General features: G+C 43.8%; 1 protein-coding gene across 1 annotated transcript; it reads left to right on the top strand.

Annotated features, from left to right (window-relative positions):
- Window positions 1-2844: 2844 nt before the first annotated feature.
- On the top strand, window positions 2845-11881 carry ZMPSTE24 (zinc metallopeptidase STE24). Its single transcript, XM_064398332.1, has 10 exons — window positions 2845-3005; window positions 4138-4284; window positions 5571-5657; window positions 6263-6379; window positions 6693-6845; window positions 8726-8867; window positions 9536-9696; window positions 9817-9921; window positions 10626-10769; window positions 11077-11881. Exons 1-10 carry the CDS (start codon window positions 2889-2891, stop codon window positions 11299-11301), a joined length of 1398 nt encoding a protein of 465 aa, XP_064254402.1. The 5' UTR covers window positions 2845-2888; the 3' UTR covers window positions 11302-11881.
- The last annotated feature ends 2763 nt before the right edge of the window (window positions 11882-14644 follow it).

Raw genomic sequence — 14644 nt, 5'->3', positions numbered from 1 at the left:
TGGCAGCTATCAAACTGTCTAGTGAACTGTGGTATGACCAAAATGAGGCAGAAATGGCATCTTTGTACCACAGTTAGGAAAATAAAGTTATTTGGGCATCCTTAAAAGTTAGGTTAAAAATCATACACTAAGCAAGAGAAGTGTAGCTTACTGCATAGCCTTTAATGTAATTTCTTCTCTAGACTATAAGCTTCTTTTAATGAAAGAAAGATGGTGCATCAGTCTTCTCACAAAGTTCTAAAAATGGAAGTAAGCTGTGTCAAAAGGTTAAATACTGCAACATCATCAGACAGCCTTCAATGTGTTCCAAAGTAATTTCTCTCTCTAATATAATGAAGTAGCTTTTAATTTCAAGTTTGAGACAAGTTTTAACATACTTGAATCTTCAAGATCTCAGAACAGGAGAAGAGTTGAACAGCAAACTCAATAGACTTGTGGCTGCTTCAGGTATTGGGCCATAGAGACCCCGTTACCCTCTCAGGGTTTGAGTATCCCAGAGAAGAACCTGTCCCTTTGTGGTCAGCATGAATAGTAAATTCCTGGAGGTTTGGAGACTTCAGTTTTAAGTCAAGCAGCTGTATGTCCCACAAAACAAGTTGCATGTGAAACTTGCTTCCTCAGATGCAATTCTGCTTTTGCCAGATGAGTTCCTGTGTGCCTGCAAACCACACAGAGTGCAGAGTGCCAGACTGGCACTCACTGGCACTCACTGCACCTCTGGTGTTACAGAGCGTGTTCTGCAGCGTCCTTCTGTCCAGTCCTGTTCTTTCCATAGGCTGGGGTACACCACAGGACAAGACAGACAGACATTTCTCTCTGCCAGGTATGGAGACAAGTCCTGCAACATTCCTCAGTCCAAGAGCTGCGTTTAGAAAATGGTTGAGTTGCTTTGGGCTGTATAAAAGCAGCTTGGAGGCATTTTCCTGTGGTGATGTGGCACTCCATGCACTGCCAGGACTTTCAGTAATGTGAGCTCACAGGGTGTTCATATTTCAGCTCAAAGATACCAGTACAGACTGGTCAGCTTCTTTCTCATTACAAAAATTAGATCTTTGCTGTTTCAGAGACTGTCAGTGTGTTTCAGTCTTTGAACTCCATCACCTACAAAATGCTCTAATGTCTCCATGAGGTAATAGGTGTCACAGCATCAAAAATGTACAGCTTGAATCTACATCTTCATCCCAATTTCTTATTGGGCTTTTTTATCTAATCTAATTGCCTGGCACAGATGGGTATCGGAGGAGGCCACAAAACAGTAAAGGTTTGAAGAGTTTTTACTGTCTATTCCTGTTTTCATGCCATGAGGTAGGCCATCATTTTCCCTCCCAAGTGCTACCAGAATTTGCCTTACAAATGATGTAACATTTCCAGCTTCTTGCTTTCAAGCATATGGGAGAAACATTTTGTTCTTCAGTAGAGGAACACCATTGCACCGACTTTCCAAAAAAAGAATTCTTAATGTGAAGAGCAGATACCTCAGCAAAAACAGTTCATAGGGAATGTTGCTTCCATTTTTTTAATTGTTGTCTTGAACTGTGTGGATTTTATAGGACAAAAACATGTTGTGGGCTGCCCTGCCGTGGTCCCGAGGGTAGTAAATACCTGTAAATACCTTTACAATGACAGGCATTCCAGACTGACTTCTCTCTTTCCAGCAGAGCTCTCAGCAGAGCCAGCAGCACTTCCTCATCTACCCTGTTCTTCTGCAGGGATGTATTAGGTTACAGAAAACGCTGGGCTTCAATATATTTGACAGGTCATTCTTCTATATAGTTTAAAATATATAACTAATAGATAATGAGAACATTAAGTTGGCATTATTTTATTAAAAGTTAATGACTAAAAATCCACAGACATGTTCTGTTATACTTTAGACAGGTAGAAATTAGATAAATTACTGATACTAAAATGCCGTATCTAGAAGTGCCTCAATGTTAACACCCCCCTTACCTCATCTTTGTCAGGTTACACAGTCCCTGTGCTCTGCATGGCATGCTTGTCCTCAGTGCTGGATTTCGGCAGCACCCTGCTGTCTTCACCCAGCGTTACAGGGGCCAAATCTGAAGTGCGCGTTTCGGCTTGAAATAAACCAGCAAGTACTGCAGCGGTCAGTGTTCATTTTTGTACTTCTCTTAGTGTTTCTCTAAAAGGTTTTGGACAAGTACTAACGAGGCTTTATATGCGTTATTGTGCGCGGTCTAAGTAACTTATACTGAAGAAATATAACTTAAACATCTGCCCAGATCCCCGCCGTGCTGCCCCCCACACGCGCTTCACTGGGGTGGCCGAGCCGTGCCGGGCGGAGCCGAGCCCGCACCCACCGCAGCGTCCACGGAGCCCGCGGCGACCAACCCTCACGGAGCCCAGCACAGAGCCCCCCACGAAACCCAGCCCGGAGCCCACCATGGAGCTCCTCACGGAGCCCAGCCCGAAGCCTGCCGCGGCCGCCCCTCACGGAGCCCAGCACGGAGCCCACTGTGGCCGCCCCTCACGGAGCCCAGCAGGGAGGCTGCCGCTGCCGCCCCTCACGGAGCCCAGCCCGGAGCTCGCCGCGGCCGCCCCTCATGGAGCCCAGCCCGGAGCTCGCCGCCGCCGCCCCTCACGGAGCCCAGCAGGGAGGCTGCCGCTGCCGCCCCTCACGGAGCCCAGCAGGGAGGCTGCCGCTGCCGCCCCTCACGGAGCCCAGCCCGGAGCCCCTCACGGAGCCCAGCAGGGAGGCTGCCGCTGCCGCCCCTCACGGAGCCCAGCAGGGAGGCTGCCGCTGCCGCCCCTCACGGAGCCCAGCCCGGAGCTCGCCGCCGCCGCCCCTCACGGCCGCCCCGCCCCGTCCCGCCCTCGGTTCCTCCGGCCGCCGGGCGGCGCCGCAGCGCGCGGCGGGTGGAGCGGCCATGGCGCTGTCCGGCGACCTGTGGGCAGAGCTGCCGGCTGAGCGCCGCATCTTCTGCTCCGTCCTGCTCTTCTCCTGGGCCGTCTACCTCTGGGAGGCTTTCCTGGCGCACCGGCAGGTCGGTGGGACTCTGGCGGGGACGGTCGCTGGTGGGCCGGGGCTGTGCTGGGCCCGGCCCGGCCTCACGTGGAGGATGGCCGGAGCCGGGGCTGGAGCTGGAGCCGAGCCGGGGGACGCGGGGTGTGTCACCTGCGTGTGGAGGGCTCGGCCCGGTCCCGGGGCGGCCTCAGCGCGCTGTAGCGGATGGTGGGAGCCCTCACAGCGGCGAGGGGGCTCAGTGCGGTAGGGTCACGGCGGCTCGGCGCCCCCAGCAGCTCGGTCCTCCTCCCCGCTGTGAGCAAAAATGAGGAAACGCGTGAGTTGAAATAGCGACAGTTTAACCGGGGAAGGAAGCGTGCACGGGCCGTCCTTCAGCATCTCCCCGAGCGGGTGATGTCCGGCAGCCTCCGAGCCATGCCCACCCTGGCAGGCGCATCCCGGCCCCCGCTTCCTATTGCAGAGTACGGCACAGAGCACGGAGTGTCCCCGTGGTCAGCCCCGGCTGTGCCTGCCAGCCCCATCTCCACCCCAGCCTGCCCACCTGGCAGGTTTAGCAGCAGCCGCACACCGGGGGTTTGAGCCCTGGGGTCGGGGACATGCAGCCTGATGCCCGGACAGGGGAGAATGTGTTTTGAAGTGACAAAGGGTAGGAGCTTTTCCTTAAAGTATACTGAAACAAAATAGCTGAGGGAAAAGACTTTTAGTCTTAAAAAATTTCAAGTGGCAAGTTCTCTACTGAAAAGGAAATAGCACCTCGTTCGTGCAGCCACTCGTAGCTCTGTTCTGGTGAAGTCACACGGTTTGTAGGGGAGGATCCGGTGTTTGGTTTCAAAATGAGCTTAGCTTTAACTGTGGTGTGGTAAGTAACATCCTGTGGCAAAATCAGTTTGTGTGATCTGTATTTGAGCTATTTTAAATAAGTTGTTAAGCCAGCAGTTCAGTTTCTGGTTACAACATAATTACGCTTCAGTTTTATATTTAGAATTTGGTAGAAAACCGGAATTTAGGAATAATTGTTCCTTTGTGTGTTGTTTTTTCTTTTTAACTTTCTGTGGTGGCCCATGGGATCATTTTATGTGTTATTTTTAGATCTTATTCATCTCCTTTAAAATATTAGGTGTAGACTTTAAGTTTTGTCTTCAATTTTTCAGAGGCGGGTGTATAGAACAACAACACATGTACCACAGGAGCTGGGACAGATCATGGACTCGGAAACGTTTGAAAAATCTCGCCTCTATCAGTTGGACAAAAGTACTTTCAGCTTTTGGTCAGGCCTCTATTCAGAGGCTGAGGGCACTGTAAGTACCTGTCATGTGGTATTTTTCATGTACTCAAACTGTGAAGTATTTTGGTTCTTAGTGAACCCATGCAGCTGCACCGTTGGCATTCTGGTGTCATACAGCAAGCACTGACATTTATATTCTGGTTTTGTTTGTGGCTGTATTTGTTACACAAAAAGGAGTAATTGTTCAGAAAGCATGTAATTTCTTTCTGCATTGCTGAGTCATACTGCACAACTACTGTGTTAGCTTACAGTTTAATTGTGTTTTATAGTAGTTTCCATTGCAAAATAATTAAGCAGCATGAGAGTTATTTTAAATTGTTAAAATACAGACCTTTCCCTGTGTTTGGAGGAATTTATCTAAAATTTACCTAATTTTTAGATAAAATGTAAGTAGAAGGTAAAAAGAGAGAAAAAAAAGGTGCAGTTGAAGTGAGTGGCTTTCATTTCTCCATTAAGCTTTTAAAGCCACCACACTTGCTTTCATCCTTTCCATCTCCTCCTTACACTGAAAATGCACCCTAAGTGTTAAGAGTAAGCCTTTTCAAAATAAAGAAATAGATAAACCCCTGGTGTCATCAGTATTGGAAGGCTGCTTGCTTGAAAACTGATTTTATACATAGTGATGCATCACTTGCTAAGAAAGCAAACATGAAATATTTACAAGTTGAGCTGTGTGGGAAATGCTGCCAGGCCTGTGTGAGCTGCAGTGAGCACTTGCCTCAGCAGCTCTGGCTTGGGAATTTCTTTGGTGGTGGTGTACCCCAGATGTTCCCTCCCTGTTCCTTGGCAGCCAGTATGTCAGGAGACCTTGGGAGCAGGCACAAGGAGGAGACCATGAAGCTTTCTTCAACATGGCTGTAGCAACTCCAGAACTGAAAGTGAAACTGGGGCTTTTCTCTGGGCAGGGTGAACCTCCAGGAGAGGAGGGCAGCTGCAAATGAATATCTGTGTGTGGTTGTACAACCCCAGGGCACACGAGCTTTGAGGTCTTCTGAAGATCTACCTTATGTCTGAGCCAGTATGGCAGAAAAGTCTACAAAAAATAGGCTTGCAAATATGCTAGTATTTCACAAGAAAAAAAACTAATTACCTGCTCTCTACTTCTGTAAAGTAAAAATTAATTAATGCCAGATGTTCCAGGCTTGTTTTATCACTGTTAAGATCAGAGGGATGGCAGAAAGCTAATTATAAAACTTGTCTTATTCACCCTTAAAAGGTTCTTGTCATGCTGAAATGTTAGTAGACTAAGATGACAGTGTGTTTCATACTGCCTCTGTGTTATGTGGTTTTGTTTTTAAGATGATTCTCCTCTGTGGAGGAATTCCTTTTCTATGGAAACTCTCTGGTCAGATCTCTGGTCGTGCTGGGTTTGGACCAGAATATGAGGTAAGTAGGCTTTAAATTCCTGTGAAAGTGTTTGGTCCCTACTGCAATAATTCTTTTTAAATTGGTATTTAGTTAAAAGTGAGATTTAGCTAACCTGTAATACAGTAAAAATAACAATATTTTCTGGTGCACACAATAACTCTATGATTCTGAGAACTGGTAACAGTAAATTAGCTTGCTTTTAAATTAGCTTCCTAATTAAAACAGGCTTATATGTTAAAGTCTGGTGTCTGCTTGAGTCAAATGAGGTGGTGAGCTGAGTTTTTGGGAGCTCTTTATTTGAGTATTTTCTTTTTACTAATCCTAGAATTGACCTACCTGTACACTAAAAGGGTAAGAAATTTGAGTCTACTGCTTATGTTACCTTTGTGCTGTGGATGAGGCATGTATCCAAATTTGTGTTCCAAATCCTTAGTAAGCTATTATAGTGAGCAATAATTAGTCATTATGAACAAGTTAATTCTGTGAATTTATCTAGTGTCATCATCTAACCAGTTTCAGTTAAACCACTGACCTAAAAGCCATTTTTAACACCCAGAATATTTGTTAGTATGGGTCAGTAAATATCAGGTGGTTTTCATATCAGATTTTGTTTTGTTTTTTAGATTGTTCAGTCATTGGTATTTCTGCTGCTTGCAACACTCTTCAGTGCAGTGACTGGTCTCCCATGGAGTTTGTATAATACATTTGTCATAGAAGAGAAACATGGCTTCAATCAACAGGTACTGCAGAGAGCACTTGTGCTGACCAAATTGGTTCAGATTGGTTAGATGGGCTGGTCCTTTAATGAATGTGCAACACAAAATAATGGTTTGGGCCAGGCCTTACTAAGGAGGAGTGCATGTGCATGGGCTTGAGGCCATGTAAATGTAAGGAGCTCCTAGGAGAGCTCCTTCTTCACTGACTCTGATTTTCTTATGACACTGGCATTGCTGTTTTGCCATTTGTCTTAACTGAAGGGATCAGTTCACTAACCAGAGTGGCATATTAATATTTACATTGACATCACTGATCCAATTTATCCTTTCTTTGCAGACGCTGGGATTTTTTTTTAAGGATGCTATCAAGAAATTTGTTGTGACTCAGTGCATTCTGTTGCCAGTGACATCCCTTCTGCTTTACATTATTAAAATAGGGGGAGACTACTTTTTTATCTATGCCTGGCTCTTCACATTAGTTGTTTCCTTGGTGAGTATGAGAGGATATTTGGGTTTCTTCCAGACTAGCTTACTGGTATGGCTCAGCATGCTGAATGCAGCTGAAAGGAAATGAAGAAAAATCTAAATCTCCTGTGAATTTTAATGTCTGCAAACTTTAACAGAGTGTCTTGCTCTCAATGTACTTGTTCAGGAATAATAGCTCATATTAGTTGTCCACATTAAGTCATATATAGCTAATCTGTTTAATACTGGAGTATCTTCATCAATTGAAAGAGAAGCAGTGATAAAGCTTTAGAATAGGTACTGGAAATACAGCACTGTGTGGTGATCTGTTTTCCTTTCTCCTGAGTGTAGAGGTGAGAACCAGAACATAAGCAGCTGGAGCCACACTCCACTCTCTCACTTTCCTATCACAAACTAGTATTTTATTTTTGCTCTGCCTGTGCCTTCCCATTGAGCTGTCCATGTAGATTTTGTCCTGAGGTTCTACAGATACTTTAGAACCCAGTATGACAGGGCTTGGTCTATCTTCTATATTACAAAAGCTAGAAAATAAAACATATTGGCAGAGCTTCTAACTGCTGTGTTGAAAGAACATATTCCTGTCTCACTTTTCTCCTCTGAGCCCCCTCCACCCCTGAGGGTTAAGTGCATGCTTAGACATTTGGTGTGTTGCCACCTCACTGCAGCTTTGTAGAATTTCAGGCCTTAATGTGTTTGAACAGCCTTTGACATGCAAAATCATCCTAAGGTATTAGATTTACCCTTTAGAGTCTGGTTTTGGGAAAAATGCCAGTCCCATAACTCTGTAATCAGAGTTAGAGTTGCATCCTCCTACTAGTCTGTTATGCCAAGGCATTACACAAAGATCTGAGATAAAACCTGAAGATTAGGCCCCACATGCTGTATGGTCTGAAACAGCAGTCTGGACTGAAAAGGTGATTTCCACTCTATGAAATAATCTCCTACACCTTCTGCAAAATATTTGCAGAGGGTTAAGCCCCTAAAAATTACAGTAAGAAAACTTGTTTTAGTAGTGTTTCATATTGATGCCCTCACTTGCTGTGACTTTGCAAAAGTCCGTTTTTCTGGTTTTAATTGGACTTTTTCAGCAGTGCACACACTGTCAAAAGTCCAGGTACTTGTTTTCAGTGAAATAAAACGTATCAAGATAATTTTGAATTTAATGTTGATGTCCATTTGCCTCTCATGTCCTGTTCCTTTTTCGCTAACCAGAATTTAAACTTATAAAATGAATAAATAAAAATAATTTTGTGGTGTGAGGAAAGGGAGTTCAGCTTTCCTTTCCATCACATTATTCTAGTTCTGGCTTTCTCAACTGGGCTGCAGCTGATGCCAGTTTGAAGAGATGCAGGTGCACTGTAGTGATGTTTTTAGGTCAAGGCTATTAGTCATTGTGGAGCCAGAGGCATCAGGCAGACACTGCCTCAGCCCTGCAGACAGTTGGGAGACAGAAACAAAACAGGGGACATGAAATTTCTTGCCTCTTTTTAGACAGTTGTTTTGCAAGTTAGCAGGAATTAGTCCCACTTTTTCTATCTCTTGGTTCCTTCATCTCTTCAGCTGAGTATGAACCACTTCAGAGCTTTCTAGGATTGGTGGAAGTGACATCCTTTCACTGATGAGCCCCCTGCTCCCAGAGGCCTTGTGTTCTGCACTGTTCACACCAGTTCTGCTCAGGTGTGTAGGTGGTTTGTGCACAGTTTGCTGAGCTGTGGGCTGACCACCAGGCAAAGCAGCCCATGGAGAGCCTGCCTACAGATCCCACTTCACACAGGACTCTGCTTTATCAAGTGTTTGTTCTGAAATTGTGCCCTCTTTTTTGCTCCACCTTTAGTACTAAACAGGTTTGCATGCCCTGTTCTTAATATCTGCATGTGTTTGCAGGTGCTTGTTACAATCTATGCAGACTATATTGCACCTCTGTTTGATAAATTCATTCCGCTGCCGGAGGGAGAGCTCAAGCAACAAATTGAAACAATGGCAAAGAGCATTGACTTCCCATTGACTAAAGTGTATGTTGTTGAAGGTGAGGTTTTGTTATTTTTTTAAATAAAAAGGTTTTGTAGTTGTAAATTTGTGGGGTTTTAGCATTGATTGTGAATGCTGTAGTAGGGCAATTGATTGCATTGCTCAAATACTGCAATGCTTGCCAATGTCTGTAGCATTTTCCTTCTTTTTCCTTAAGCTCAGTGCACAGCCTGAACTCATCTTCTGGTTGGAAGCATTTTTCTGAGTCTGTGGGATAGAAATACACAGCTTGGTCAGGAGTGGAAGCACAAAAGATTATCATTTTAGAACTATGAAACAAAGGGAATAACTGTTTCCATTCACCTTTGCTGGCACGTTTGAAAAAATTCTACATAATTTGGCACAGGTTCTTTGCCTGGAGCAGTGTCAATTCAGAATGCTCTTTCCACTCTAAATCTGAAATTGCAATAGAATTAGCTTTTCTTCTTGGACATTAGATGTTCACGACTGCTCTTATGGTTTTAGTGCTTTTAGTGATTGCACACTACATTTCTCTGTTAGAGACATCATTTGTTAGATATTAGAATATGCTTCAGCTTCCAAACAGATCTGCGTCAGTTTGTCTACAGTTCATTTGGGGACTTTGAGAATTCCTCTGGAAAAATCTGATGTGTCATACTGTGCATGGGATTATTCAGGTCCTGGTGTTTAAATTTTCCCCATCAGGTTCTAAGCGCTCTTCCCACAGCAATGCTTATTTCTATGGATTCTTCAAGAATAAGCGGATAGTCCTCTTTGACACACTCCTGGAAGACTATTCTGCTCTGAACAAAGAACCAGCAGAGGGAGAAGATGGTGAGAATGAAGAAGCAAAGTCTAAAACCAAAGTGAGTTTGTCTTTCATTGTGTTGTTTATATTAACTTCTTCGTGAGATATTCCCTTGTTTTTTCTAATGTGTCTGTGTCCAGACATACCTGATAATGCTTCTGCTCTGTTATTCCCTCAGAATAAGAAACAAGGATGTAAAAATGAAGAAGTTCTGGCTGTACTTGGTCATGAATTGGGTCACTGGAAACTAGGTCATACTGTCAAAAATATAATCATCAGCCAGGTAAGTTATTTTAAACTGGGTTTGTTTTTTTTTTTTTTTCCTGGAGCATCTGTAATTATAGCTGTTTCCAAATGCCCTCTTCCAGATTTGTTAGTGTACCTGATATACTTACACTGTGTGACAGGAAGTTGCTCTGGATCACAGCCATCCTTCTTTTCTGTTCTGTGTGTTTCAATAACAAGCAATATTCTGGCACTTTCTATTTTACTCTAAAAAGACCAAAAAACCACTTGGATAGCTAATCACCCCCTCTAGAAAACTTGGTAAGGCATGGTCCTGCCTCTTGGCTCTGAAAAGCCAGGCAAGCACAGTGTTTGTACAGGATGCTGCACGGCTGGATGGAAGCACAGATTGTTTCCAGGAACAGAAATACAACAGAGCACAGACACATTTTGTTTGGCTTTAAACTTTTCAGAACCTATACTTAATTCCAGGGAGATGGGTTCTATCCTGTACTCCCTCCTCTCTTCTCTGCTTGCTTCATCTCCCTTTATTATTTGTTTTTTGCTCACTGGCAGAAAATAGTGCTGTTTCTACTGTTGTGTTTTCAGAAAGCAGGTAAAAACCAACTGTTTGTTCCTCTCTGTGTATTAGTTCAAAAGTAATCTACTTGTTTTTTTTTACAGTGGCATCCATGTGCAGATCTATATTGTGATGTTATGTAATGACTTATCTTAATCAAGAACATTTTTTCTTTTCTCCAGATGAATTCCTTCCTTTGCTTCTTCTTGTTTGCTGTGCTAATTGGTCAGAAAGAACTCTTTGCTGCATTTGGTTTCTATGACACCCAGCCTACCCTGATAGGCTTGATGATTATTTTCCAGTTTATTTTTTCACCTTACAATGAGGTAAATTATTTTCAAGACATAAACTCTGAAGTATCATCCTATTTAAATATTGATTCTGTTTTGTCAGGGGAAGTTTGACTTTCTAGGGGCTGTGTTGGGTGTCTCATTTTGATAATGAGGCGTAGTGCTGCGTGTTGGGCAGCACTCCCAGTGTCAGGTGTGGCTTGGATAAAGCTCAGTGAGATCAGTCTGCAGCCACAGCCATGTGTGGGATGAGGGAAGCTAGATGTGGTGGTATTTACTGGCACAGAAGGAATTTGCAGCTAGCTGAATTTTAAAATAATTTTTAATACATTTCTCTCCACAGGTTCTCTCATTTTGTTTGACAGTATTAAGCCGACGATTTGAGTTTCAAGCAGATGCATTTGCCAAGGAACTTGGGAAGGCTAAAGACCTATATTCTGCTTTGATCAAGCTAAACAAAGATAATTTAGGATTCCCTGTTTCTGACTGGATCTTTTCAATGTGGCATTACTCCCACCCACCCCTTTTAGAAAGACTTCAGGCCTTGAAAGATGCAAAGCAAGAGTGACAGCAATGATTGCTGGTTCAGAGACAGTGCTTCCATCTCAGAAGCAAAGTTCAGAGCTGCTTTTTAATTTTTTTTTTTTTAATGGATAATGCGAATTAAGTGCGCTGTTAACAGCACCACAGATCTGAGTATCCTGAAACAGGTGTTAAATTATAAATGACTTATTTTTAACAAAAACAAAACTGTGGAACTTAATTTAGAAAAAGTGCTGGGTGAAGACCTTCCCCCCCACCCGCCACACTGACTTTTATTTCCATATCATAGTATAGACTTTTAAAGGGAGGAAAACAAGCGTAGACTTCAAAGCACCTTTTTCTTCACTTTGTGTATGCCTTGAACATTGCTTTTGATCCTTTTTCTATTCTCAGCATTTTGTGAACCTTCCCAGTCTCACCCTCTTCACAGTGAAGAGGCTTTGGGTGACTTGATTTCCTGTATAATGATACTTGTGCTTGCCAGTGTGTTTTAAAAAGCTGAATGCAGCTGCAGGCTTCTCTCCTGCAGTCGTGTCTGTCAGAATGAAAAATGCTACTTAATAAAACCTTCTTTCTCTGAAGTGTGGGAAGAAGGATGAATTGTAGCTGAGGATATGTACCATGTCTTCCTTGAAAATGAGCATTATTATTTAGTAGCATTATAGTGGGATTAGGCTGCTCCTATTGCCCCAGGGCTGCTGGGGGTTTGGAAGGATGTTACAGAGAATCAGAATGGGACTCACATATTTGAGAGAATTGCTAATTCTCTCTTGTTCTCCCTTTTTCCACGTCTCACTTCCTCCATTTCTGCTGTACTTTACCTAGATTTCTTGTGTATATGGAAGTGTCCAGTTGCTCAGCCAGTGTATTAAAGCCATGCTTTCATTCTGAGGGGGCTTATCCTCCATTCCATTATGGGGTTTTCATTAATATGAATCCAGCTGATTCAAATAGTAGCTGAACTTCATCATTGTTCTTATACATAAAAATTCTTACATATAAAAAGCCCAGGAAATAGTTTGCCCACATCAGTTACTGAAGAAAAAAATGGGTAAACCTGGAAATGGCTTCAGCATTGATTATCTCAGACTCTTCTGATGAGAAATAGGATTATATTTATTTTGTTGAAGTAAGAATGAAAGTAAGATATAAGTTTGCATGTGCATACAAATGCTTTAACCAGCGTGAATATACAGACTCCATATAAAAATTGGATTTTCTACCTGTAGTAAATTAAAAAAGTCTCCTCAGCTCTGTACAAAGAGAGAAGTCATCAAAGCAAATTGTCATTGTTTCACATGTGAGAATATTCTCATATATTTTATTGTTAGCTTACATTTGTTTTTCTGATCATGGGAAAAAATGCCTTATAAGATGATGGGCACAATGATGTCTTGGGTGAAACAAGATGTTGCTGAAAGCCCTTTGTATGCCTTATTCTAATTGTGTTTATACCCCAGCAAATATGGAGCTAAGCTATAGATAAGGATTTAGGAGACAGTTTACAAATCTGGAGAGCCTATATTTGTCATGTGAACTGTATTTAATAAAAGGCCCTCAAAAATAAAAGCATTAACTCGAATCTGTCAATTCAGAAGAATAAATAAGTGTATCAAGTTTTGAATGAGCTGTTGCCTGATGTAAAGCTATGGAAAACAGGTTAAGTGTACTCTGAGAAAATAATTTGTCTCATCCATTAGGTAAAAATTGTGTGCAAAAGTTAATTTTCTGGCTATTTTAGAAATTTGGGTAAATGCAAACAAAATGAGATTAAAGTGTGAAGATGAAGGAAATGTCAGTTCCTATGGAAGCATGAAATACTTAGAGCACCTAGGTGAAGATAGTGTTTTTATTACAATTGTCTGTTACTTCCTTTTCTCCCCATCAATGTTTAGTTATCTCTGCAGTTCCTCTAGCTGGATTTAATATGTAACTAAACAAGGTTTCAGGGTTGGTTCCATTTTGTTCCAGTTGCTTCTCAGCTCTACAATTGTCAATGTGTGCTGCTGAGCTTCTACCTGCCCACACTTCTGCTGGGCATCTGGAGTGCATCAGCTACCTCTTGCAGACCTTCTACAGCCTCAAATTGCTTCCTGTCTCCCTGAGAATGGTCTAAATTACACCTAAATCTTCCTGTGCAGCCTCTGCCTCCCCAGGTGCCTGAATGCTCCCCCAGTGTCTGCACAGCCATGTGATAAGCCAGCACCAGCTTCATGGCAAAGTAGGTGTGCTTATAGCAGCCACCATCCCTTCCAGGGAGTGACCAGTTTTAAAGAATAGGCAAGAAAATTAGCAAGCGTGCATTTAGTTTTCTGTTACCTCTAGCAAATACTCTTCAGATACTCAAGGGATCCCAGAGCGGAACATCTCTGGCATCTGTGAGACTGCTGGACATTCCTCAGCATAATCCTGTCCAAAGGCTGGAGCTTCAACTTCTGTTTCCTGCCTTACCAGCTTTTTCTGCTGGTCTAAGTAGGAACCTGAGAGAAGACATGCTGAGGAAAAGCAGACCTTGAAAGGTGACAGGACTAAAATGGAATCCCTTGTGAATGTGAAGCTTGATGTGTCTTGGTAATGTGTGCTGGCAGCCCAGAGCCCCGCGTGCCCTGGGCTGATCCCCAGCAGGGATGAGCAGGTCAAGGGAGGGGATTCTGCCCCTCTGCTCTGCTGGGGTGCGACCTGCAGCTCTGGCATCCCCTGTACAACAAAGGCCTGTTGGAATGAATCCAGAGGAGGCCACAGAGATGTCCCCACCACAGAGATGTTGGAGCCCCTCTGCTCTGGAGACAGGCTGGGAGAGCTGGGGGTGCTCACCTGGAGAAGGCTGCAGGGAGACTTTACAGCCCCTTCCAGGACATAAAGGGGCTGCAAGAGAGCTGAGAGGGACTTTGGACAAGAGCCTAGAGTGACAGGACAGGAAGGGATGTCTTTAAGCTGAAGGAAAGTAGATTTAGATCGGGTATTATGAAGAAATTCTTTACTGAGGGATGACTGGCACAGTTTGCCCAGAGAAGCCGTGGCTGCCCATCCCTGAAAGGTTGGACATCCCTGTCCAGGTTGGACAGGGCTTGGAGCAACCTGGTCTAGTGGAAGGTGTCTGTGCCCATGCTTTCAGATGACCTTTAAGGTCCCTTCCAATCCAAACCATTCTGTGATGAAATAGACATAAACCTGTCCCTTTCAGAGCGTTTCAAGGGCCTCCATTTGCTCACACGGGACTGTTACGGACACAGGGCTCCTTCCTGCTCTGGGTCCAGCAGCTCCTGCTGCCGTGTACGCGGGCTAGGGGCGCAGGCTGGGCAGCGGGGGCAAGGCAGCGTGTGCCGCTTGGTTTGCGAGGGCTGGGAGCGATGTGCCAGCCCTGTGCC

Source organism: Passer domesticus, chromosome 24 (assembly GCF_036417665.1).
Source record: "Passer domesticus isolate bPasDom1 chromosome 24, bPasDom1.hap1, whole genome shotgun sequence".
Classification (NCBI taxonomy): domain Eukaryota; kingdom Metazoa; phylum Chordata; class Aves; order Passeriformes; family Passeridae; genus Passer; species Passer domesticus.
The sequence above is the reverse complement of the archived record's forward strand: the minus strand, read 5'-3'. Positions and strand labels throughout refer to the sequence as shown.